Source organism: Anolis sagrei, chromosome Y (assembly GCF_037176765.1).
Source record: "Anolis sagrei isolate rAnoSag1 chromosome Y, rAnoSag1.mat, whole genome shotgun sequence".
Classification (NCBI taxonomy): Eukaryota; Metazoa; Chordata; class Lepidosauria; order Squamata; family Dactyloidae; genus Anolis; species Anolis sagrei.
This window is the reverse complement of record NC_090035.1, coordinates 20,814,902-20,825,251: the sequence shown is the minus strand read 5'-3', so window position 1 is coordinate 20,825,251 and position 10,350 is coordinate 20,814,902. Positions and strand designations below refer to the sequence as shown.

At 44.0% G+C, this 10,350-nt stretch overlaps 1 protein-coding gene across 11 annotated transcripts in view; it reads left to right on the top strand.

Moving 5' to 3' along the window:
- Positions 1–254: 254 nt before the first annotated feature.
- Positions 255–10,350, top strand: part of LOC132781860 (C-Jun-amino-terminal kinase-interacting protein 3) — a 67,700-nt gene continuing 57,604 nt past the window's right edge. For 10 of the 11 annotated variants that reach the window (XM_067461319.1, XM_067461317.1, XM_067461315.1 and 7 more), the window contains exons 1-4: positions 255–707; positions 6,141–6,261; positions 8,158–8,228; positions 8,534–8,628. In XM_067461319.1, coding sequence (XP_067317420.1) covers positions 366–707; positions 6,141–6,261; positions 8,158–8,228; positions 8,534–8,628 — 629 coding nt within the window. In that variant the 5' untranslated portion in view covers positions 255–365. Of the gene's footprint in view, positions 708–6,140; positions 6,262–8,157; positions 8,229–8,533; positions 8,629–10,350 lie in introns of those variants that run through there. The other variant, XM_067461324.1, reaches the window with a different exon arrangement.

Below are 10,350 nucleotides of genomic sequence, written 5' to 3'. Positions count from 1 at the left end.
CTGCAGCCACTGGATCCTTATCAAGGGTCCCCGGAAGCTGAATAAACGGGGGGGGGGGGAGAGAGTATGACAGTATTCCGACGCGGCCGTGTTCTGCGGGCATCCTCTTCGCGGGGCATCCCAGGCGAGCGGCAGGTGCCACAAGCAAGAATGCTGTCACTCCGGCGCCGCAGCCAATGATTATCTCTCAGGGGCGGGGCTTAGGAAAGCTGGCTCCCTGATTGGCGGTGCGCCGGACCGCCGCAGTAGCAGTAGTCTCATCATCAGTGAGGGGAAGAAGCAGGGGCATCTTCCCGTTGCGCCCTCGCCGCCGCTCTACCTTCCTCCCTCCCTCCCACCCTTCCTCACTCACACCGGAGGCCGCGATGCTGGAGATCCACCTGGACGATGGGGTGGGGGGCGTCGTGGGCGGGGTGGGGGGCGCCGCCTACGCGGGCGACGACTACTGCTCGGGCTCGGTGATGTCGGAGCGCGTCTCGGGCCTGGCCAACAGCATCTACCGCGAGTTCGAGCGCCTCATCCGCTGCTACGACGAGGAGGTGGTCAAGGAGCTGATGCCGCTGGTGGTGACCGTGCTGGAGAACCTGGACTCCGTCCTCACCGACAACCAGGAGCACGAGGTGGAGCTGGAGCTGCTGCGCGAGGACAACGAGCAGCTCCTCACCCAGTACGAGCGCGAGAAGGCCCTCCGCAAGCAGGCCGAGGAGGTCAGTGGGGCCTCGCCGGGAGGGAGGGAGGGAGGGAGGGAGGAGGGTGGCGGGCCTACCCTCAAGGGGCTTCGGAGGGAAAAGAAACCAGCTAGGGCCTACCTCCGAGGGAGGGAGCTTTGATGGATCATGGACTCCAGGCAGGGACTCTCCTTCGAAGGAAGCCCAGGCCTACCTCTGAAGGACCTTTAAGGACGAGGGAGTCCAGTCAAGGCCTGCCTCTGAGGGGAAAGGGGGCCTCTCCTTCAGGGGAAATATCAGAGGGACCTTTGATGGAGGGTGGGCCTACCTCTGAGGGACTTCAGAGGAACCTTTTATGGATCATGGACTCCAAACAGGGCCTCTCCTTCAGAGGAAGCTGAGGCCTACCTCCGAAGGACCTTTAAGGACAAGGGAGTCCAGTCAAGGCCTGCCTCTGAGGGAAAAGGGGGCCTCTCCTTCAGGGGAAATCTTTGAGGAACCTTTTATGAGGGTGGATCTACCTCTGAGGGACTTCTGAGGGACATTTTTATGGATAATGGAGTCCAGATAGGGCCTTTCTTTTGGGGAAAGCCAGGGCCTACCTCTGAGGGACGTTTAAGGATGAGGGAGTCCAGTCAAGGCATGCCTCTGAGGGAAAAGGGGGCCTCTCCTTCAGGGGAAATCTCAGGACCTTTGATGGAGGGTGGGCCTACCTCTGAGGGACTTCAGAGGAACCTTTTATGGATCATGGATCAAGGGGGCCTCTCCTTCAGGGAAATCTCTGAGGGATCATTTATGCCTCTGAGGAAAAAGGAGGTCTGGTCAAGGTCTCTCCTTCATGGGAAACTGGGGCCTCCCTTTCAGTGGCCCTTTATGGACCATAGGCCTGTCTCTGAGGGACGTTTAAGGATGAAGGAGTCCAGTCAAGGCCTGCCTCTGAGGGAAAAGGGGGCCTCTCCTTCAGGAAAATCTGAGGGACATTTTATGCCTCTGAGGGAAAAGGAGGTCTGGTCAAGGCCTCTCCTTCATGGGAAACTGGGGCCTATCTTTGAGTGGCCCTTTATGGATCATAGGCCTACCTATGTGGGACTTCTGAGGGACCTTTTATGGCTAATGGAGTCCAGCCAGGGCCTCCCCTTCAGAGAAAACCCAGGGGCCTACCTCTGAGGATGGTGTCCAGGCAGGACCTGTCTTTCAGGGGAAACCTCTGAGGGACCATTTAAAGACGATGGGCCTGCCTCTGAGGGACTTCTTAGGGAAAAGGGGGGGGGTCCAGTCAGGGCCTCTCCTTCAAGGGAAACCCAGGGGCCTACCTCTGAGGGACCTTTAAAGATGAGGGAGTCGAGTCAATGCCTCTCCTTCAGGGGAAGCAGGGCCTTCCTCTGGGGGACCTTTTAGAAATGATGTCCCTACCTATGGACTGTTTATAGATAATGGAGTCCTAGCATCTTTCATTCAAGGGAAACTGGGCCTACCTTTGAGGAACCTTTTATGAATCATGAGCCTACCTCTGAGGGACATTAAAGAGGAAGAAGTCCAGTCAGGGCTGGAGGCCCTGCAGTATCCAAGGCCGCTCCTTCAGGGAATTCCTGAGGGCTTTGGCAGAGGGAGTAGTCTTGTCCAGGCCCAGCCCTTGCCTTGGGACACCTGCCTTCACAAAGGCAGACCTGGGCCCTCCTCTGCTGGACACAAGGGCCACCTGCCTGGGTTTCCACCTCCTCTTCTTGAGGTTCCTCTGTCCGCTTACAAGGCTCGCTGCAGGGCTGGCCCTCCCTCTCTCCCTCCCTCCTTCCTCAACCATTTGCTTCTTCATTTGCTTTCTAAAGAAACACAAACCATCATCATCATAAATAATGCATTTAAACACATACACCAAACACAGGTTCGGAAATCATCATTTAGCAACAATAAAATGCAAAAAAAAACCTTACGCTTGGAAGCTGATGGGTGGAGGCTGCCAGAAGAGATAGGTCTTCAGTTGGGTTTTAAGAAGGGTGGGGGTCCTAACCATCACCATCCACTCGGGCCCCATTTGCACTTCTGTATACAGACAGTCCCCACGTTGCAAACAAGAGAGGTTCTTTAGGTTTGTTCTGCTGAATTTGTATGTAAGTCAGAACAGGGACATTTTTGAAGTGTCAGTTTTGCCCAACCTGCAACCCTCCAATTGTTTAGGGCTCCAACTCCCAGATGCTCCTATTTCCAGCTTGTCCAATGGTCAAGAATTATGGGAACCGAAGTCCCAAACACCTGGAGAGCCACCAGTTGGGCAGGGCTGAATTATAGGAAGTCTGTAAAATCCGCTGTTCAGTTAATTAGTGGTCAAATGAGGCAAAGCGGAGCAATGTGGTGGATTCACAGCATATGGACAATTTCTGAGCACAAATGTAATTTATTTGCTTACTGCAAGTATTTATAGATTTACAATGTTTTTTTTTCAGTCAGGACCTCTTTGCCTCTCCATCATTTTTCCTTGGGTGCACCCTTCCCACTTCTGTTTTCTATTGTGGGATTTTAGTCCACTTTGATACCTCTCTTCCTGCTTTATAGTTCTCTAGAGGACCATCACACCCCCTTGAATCCCAGTGCTATCATCTGCTGACCATTACCCAGTTTGCTGATGGGGTCACCCGGGTTTAGGCACATTTTCCCCAATACTCTATTTCTCAGTATTCTTCCCTCCCCTCCCCCTTCCTTCTCTGGAATCTCATCTTTCTCCCCCTGCCTTCAGGGTTCCCCTTTCCCAGCCCAGTGAAAAATAAGGGACAATCTATGGTATGTGGAGCAGCAGATGATGAATGGGCCTCTGGCATGTTTTGTTTCTGTCATTATGTCGTGCAAAGGACACATTTGTAAGTAAGGTAAATAAATAAATAAATAAATTTGTAGACATGAAATAAGGAACCACAATATGTCAATGGCAGGATGAACTGAAGGTTTAATCTGCTGGTATACCACCTATCTTTGTATTAATGTTGTATTTATTTGATCAGCTCCAGGAGAGTGGTGGAGGAGATTTTTCCTTGCTGAAGATGATATTATAGGTTGTTGTTGATTCTTTTCATTGGACTTGGATTACTCTTTGCCTTGAATTGATTTCTGGTCCTTTGTGCCAGTTACTTGGTATTGCAGCACAGGATGAGCCTCTTAAAATAATTCTGTTAGATATTTCTCTAATTCCTTTATTTTTTCTAAATTAAAAACAAATTGGACAATAATTGTTCATGTTTATATTATTGTTATGCTTAACTGTTGCAATCTTGCTTTCTGTTGGAATAGAGATCATAAAATTCTGGTTAGTAAGTCTGGCTTCTAAGTATCTGTAGAACTGTAGGCCTTCAAACGTCTTACTCCCATAATCTCTAAGCATAGCTATATGGATAATGGGAACTGTAAGCATAGACACAGGGAGAAATTGAATTGTAGCCCAGCCATACATGTTCCCCATCCCTCTGTTAAATTCTCTGTGGGGAAAGGTGCAAGTTTATGCCCCTATGAGCAGAAATAATTCCCAGATCTTTAGTGGAACTTACAAGTTTCATGGCTCACCCAAATTCTAAACATGCAAACTGTGTTGCCATATTGGCAGAATCTGGACCTTCTACCTGCAAATTAGTTCCTTTACCATTGAATTAGGACCCTTTGTCAAGCAGGGGTATGTATGTTGCCTGGCCAGGGAAAAGTTGTCCACTGGCATGTTTTGGCATGTGATTCCCACAGGAAAGTAGACATTTGCCTTGCAGAGATTATGATGTGAGAGAAAATAATCCCCTTCTAGTTCTTAAAGACTGTCATTTTGTAAGTGGCCAAAACCATGGGATTTTTCCATTTTGAAATATTGCTTGTATGTATCAATTCTTGTAAGTATCACAGATGGTGATAATAGTGTCTCTTTACGTTATTTATTTATACATCACTCATCTTGCCAAGATATTGCTTGCTGGCTTTGCTGGCTTTGCTTCCTGTCTGTTCAGAAGTGTTTTGGATGGGAGTATAACGGCAATAGGCTTCTCCTCCCCATCTGAAAAAGGAACTTACACAAGCTGCATTCATATACACAAGTCACTAATAGGATGCTGGCAATCTATTCTTCTTCAGTCTGAAGCCAGTAAGTGGAACTCTCTGAGAAACTAATGCAAGCTGTGAAGGCGGTTTAAATTAAACAAAATGTTGTGATGCTGTGATGGAATCTGCAGAACTGCCTCAAGCAACTACAAGTCTTGTGGTTGCTTGAGGCAATTCTGCAAATTTCATCACCGAACTTATCAGACCAACAAGTGGACTTCAAGTTCTTGATGCCAGTGATAGTATAATTTGTATTGTTTACATGGGTCTTAAAGGGTGCCTTACAGAGTAAATTTGTAACTACTACAGGCAGTCCCTGAGTTACAAGCATCCAACGTACAAATGACTGATAGTTCCAAATGAGGATAAGACAACAGGAAGTGAGAGAAATCTCCCTCTCGGAAAGGAAATTAACTCCTGGAAGAGATCTTATCGGGGGGGGGGGGGGGGGTCTCCACTGAAGCTTTATGTCTAATCCTTGTTTCCATAACAAGCCAAAATTTTCAAAATCCAATTATGACAGGGACAGAAAGTGAGATGAAAGCCTCCAAACAGGGGTACAGACAGCAAAACAAACACCACTGGGAGGTTAACACTTCCATATGCTATCTATCTATCTTATCTATCTGCCTATCTATCTGTCTGGGAGCCCCCGGTGGCGCAGTGGGTTAAAGCACTGAGCTGCTGAGCTTGTTGAGCGAAAGGTTGCAGGTTCGATTCCGAGGAGCGGCGTGAGCTTCCGCTGTCAGCCCTAGCTTCTGCCAACCTAGCAGTTCTAAAACATGCAACTGTGAGTAGATCAATAGGTACCGCTCCGGCGGGAAGGTAACAGTGCTCCATGCAGTCATGCCGGCCACATGACCTTGGAGGTGTCTATAGACTACGCTGGCTCTTCGGCTTAGAAATGGAGATGAGCACCACACCCCAGAGTCAGACATGACTGGACTTAATGTCAGGGGACTACCTTTTTACCTATCTATCCGTCTGGAGTTTCACTTAAAATGTACCTATTCCGACTTGCAATTTAAACTTATGAACAAACCTACAGAATCTATCTTGTTCATAACTGTCTGTACTTTCCTCACGCAGAAATGTATGGGTTTCATTAAATCATAAAGGAGAGTGGTTTTGCAAAAGCAATCATAATAAAGAGCTCAGGAAATGTTGCAAAAACCTGTTGTGTGCCTTCAAGTTGTTTGCCAGGTGACTGCCAGGTGAAACTACCATGGAATTTTTCTTGGCAAGATTTGTTTGGGGGGCATTTGCTTTTGCCTTTTTTTGAGGTTGAGAAAGTGTGACTTGCTTAAGGTCACCCAGTAGGAAGCCCTGTCCAAACTCTGTCAAGTCAAATGTTGTGGCTTTTGAATGTTTATACCCAGTTTCTTTGCTTATTGTTTCCCATGTTAGAAGTTCATTGAATTTGAAGATGCACTGGAGCAGGAGAAAAAAGAATTGCAGATACAGGTTGAGCACCTTGAATTTCAGACACGGCAGCTGGAGTTGAAGGCCAAGAATTATTCAGACCAGAGTAAGTGTACATAGTCATGTACAAATTGTTTTCAGTTCAGTGGATCTCACCTGTGTGTAAAATGGAGAGCCAAGGATGTGTAAATAATAGAGAATAAGATGTCTATTCATAAACATAAATTTCAGTTTCAGAGAGAAGCTTTAGTTAAAGGATACATTTATTGTTATATTCTCAGCCTGTGAACCAAAGATTTGGTATGAATTATGAAAAATCTTCTGGAGGAAATAATATGCCATGGCTAGAGAATTTTATGTTGCCTGTTAAATAAAAATGGTTACATTGTGGCGCTATTCAGTGTTGTTAATACTGTAACATAATAAAATAGAACATTGCCCTTTCAACAAACTCATAAAAGAAAAACAATGCAACAAAATCATCAAAGAAAAAAACCGGTAGAAAGTCTGACTTGTTATACCAGTGGACACATTTTGTTATGATACTTTGTGACACTTTTGTAATAGAAATGCCTTTTGCTCATTTTACCAAGAAAAAAAGGATGAGTCACTGGAAGTAAAACATATAGCATTTCTGTGGTTAAATTATTTTTCATTCCTCTAGCTAGCAATTGACACAGTGTTGTACTTTTTTGGCATTCTTGGGCAATGGAAAAATATTTTTCATTAGATACAGCACTAATGTAAAGTATATCTTGTTTGTGCAGCCGCCATTCACATAATAGGCCCTACTGACAGATTTGGATCTTGAATGTCCTTGATCTGATGTGCATCTGTGTCAGCTCTTAGTTTATAGTTGCTGGAAGCTTATACCTTTCATTTTCAATGTGCATTTTCAGTTTCTGGCTATTTTCATTAGGTATCAATGACTTTTGTTCTGGAAGTGGTTTTTTTTCTTCTTCCTTGAAAGAATACAGCTTCTGCAAAATCTTGAAATGTATTTGCCTGGGTAGTGATGTGATAGCTAGGCTGCCATTCAGCAAAGGAGCCAAGTCTGTGCTTTGTTGCTCCAGAGACCAGAACACAAGTGAATGAGGTTCCTGCAATGGCAGAAGGTTGACTGCGTGATCCTCCTTGTCTTTTTCTTTTAAATGATTCTACAATTCAATGAAGTAAATTTGCTACTTTTCATTACATTACTTTTAAAGTTTGACTTGCAACATCATACAAGTAGTAACGCCAAAAAGAAGTTAAGTACTGGAAAGTGTATCATATGGACCTTATTAATTCCAAGTTCTGATCTCAATAGTGAAAGTTACATTTGGATTGTGTGAGTTCACTTCACATACAGAGGATTCCAGGTTCCAGTTGTGGAGTTTATTTGTTGTTGTTTTTTTAACCAATTGAAAAAATTGAAAAATGAGTTATAGGTGGCAGCACATTGTTGGCTAGGAGTAGAATATTATATACAGACTAAAAGTATCAAAATGTATCAAATCACTTCAGTACAGGGTTTGGAAAATTGTATTTTATAGCAAAATAATGCATAGCTTTAGCAATTTTTTCAACTTCTGTAAAATCAGATTTGAGACCTTTCAGAAACAAAGCTTCAGAACGATAGACTCTCTAAACAGGACTAGGAAAAGCTTCTATCTGAAATTCTGAAGACCATTGTCAGTTCATTCTGAAATAAATGTCAAAAGTTCTAACTTTTGCCAGTGGTCTTTGCTGACCCTAACTGGAAATGTTAGAGATTGGACCATTCTGCATATAATAAGTAATGATTTCTAAAAGCAAAATGGAACTGTTCCACTCTTTTGCTATTGTTTGTGAGTGTGAACCTAGGGGATAGTAGTTAATCAGACTGATTAATCTCATGTTCTCTCAAGTTTTTTGGATGATCACTTGTTGCTACTGTTACTGTTGTTTTTCTTCTGGGATTTATAAGTCGGATTCTCTTTCTCTAATTCCCCCTCTTCTTCCCTTTTTCCTCAATGAACAGTTTCCCGGTTGGAGGAACGTGAATCTGAAATGAAGAAAGAGTATAATGCTCTTCACCAGCGGCACACAGAGGTATTTAATTTTATCTTTCCTAGGTGTAGGCAGCTATTTTCACTCCAGATGTGTTGTACAATAACTCATATAATCTCGAAATACCAGATGTGCTGGTTGAGGCTGATGTGCATTGGAGTCCAACAGTATCCGTAATACTTGAGGTCCTAAAAAGGAACTGTATCATTCACAGCTTTGTGTTCTCAATGGAAATAAGTTGCTTTAAGAAAATTGGGTGACCAGAACACTAAGTAATGGATTGTTTTAAATTCTGTGGTACAAGGAGGATCTGAGCAGACCATTGCATTTCTCTCTTTCTTTTGCAGATGATCCAGACCTACGTGGAACACATTGAGCGGTCCAAACTGCAGCAAGTTGCTGCTGGAAACAGTCAAAATGACAGTGGCCTAGCTGGGAGGAGGTAGGGCTGTACCCTGATTTTCCCCAGAAAGAGCTTGTGAGTGATTTCCAAATAGGTTGAGCAAAGTTACACATTAAGAACCATGGGGATTCTGGGAGTTGTAGTAAAAGGCTATCCAGTTCAACCCCTGCTTTGCAGAAATAAACAAATGAAAGAATTCCCAACATGTGGTTATTCATCCTCTACTTAAAAATCCCCAGATGACATCCTTTTCAAATATGTAAATATTATTCTTATCTCTCTCTTCTCCATAGTTATAATATACCCAGCTCCCTAAACCACTCCTTATTAATGGCTTTCAGACCATTGACCATTTTGGTAGTCCTTCTCCTGAAACATTTCAGTTTGTCAGTATTATTCTTGAATTATAATTCCTCGAATTGGGCACAGTATTCTAAGTGAGGTCTGATCAAAGCAGAATAGAGAGATATTATTACTTCCATCAATTTAGATGCTCCTGTTGAATCAGCTTAGAATTGCATTGGCTTTTTTAGCTGCCTCATACTGTAGAGTAGAATCTTCCTTAGTATTCACATCAGGGTGATTGGTCAGTAATTGTTTGAGTCATGTTGTTTTGTTTTTGTTTTTGGAAATGGAACAACATTTTTTTCTTCTCCAGTCTGCTGGACTTTCTCCTGTTCATGAATTCTCAAAGAAAATTGACAGTGGGTCTGAAAGTACTTCTGCTAGCTCTTTTAATATCCTGGATGCCATCCATCTGTTTCTGGAAAGCTGAATTCATTTAGCTTAGCTAGATATTCCTATGCTGCCTCTTTACCTGCTCTGGGCTGCATTTTCTCTACTGTATCTGCTCCATCTCCCTCAGGTTGTACACTGTTTTAATTTTGGGAGAACACTGAGGAAAAGAAGGTGTTGAGTAGTTCTGTAGTTTTTTCCTGTCCTCTGTTAGCACTGGCCATGTTTTCCATGCAGTGGGCCTGCCCTTTCCTTTGTTCTTCAGGTGATACTAAATGGTCATGCTTAAGATGATAAGGTTGGAAAATTCACTTCTACAAAGCTATACATATGTTAATTGGCATCTATTACAATTTTAATAGAAGTATCTGTATCAGTATAGTACAATGGTTCCAAACCTTTGGGCTTCCAGGTGTTTTGGACTTTAGCTCCCACAATTCCGCACAGCTGGTAATCTGGCTGGGTTTTCTGAGAATTGAAGTCCAAAACACCTGGAGGCCCAAAGGTTGGGAACCACTGCTTATAGCATCAGCATTTCTGGGCAGTCTTATTGATTATCAGAAACAGCATAACTTGGAGGCTGTATTAAACCCTTTTCTTCATATGTAGAAGACTGGCAGAAGCAGTCTGATAGCTATGTCCTCTTGGTTTCTATTATTCTCTTCCATAATCCCCACCCAGCTATCCAAGTACTGCTGGTATACAATCCCAGGACTCCATAGCATTGAATTAAGGCATTTAAAGTGGTCCCAGACTGCATTGATTCTATAGTGTAGATGTCCCCTTAAATATGGGGGAATCCTCTGCTGAGGACAGAATTGCTTATCCCCTCCTGCCTATGAGATAGAAGATAGGGAGGCAGCACTGGAGGGAATACACCTGTATATAGTTAAATGTGCTTCCTGAGCACTTCCGATCCTTGCAAAGTGTCCTCTATCAATGTACCTTTGAAGAAACAGGCACTATCTTTGATCAGGAGATAGCAACATGATGTTATTTTAAGTATTGTTCTCTTCTGGACCCACT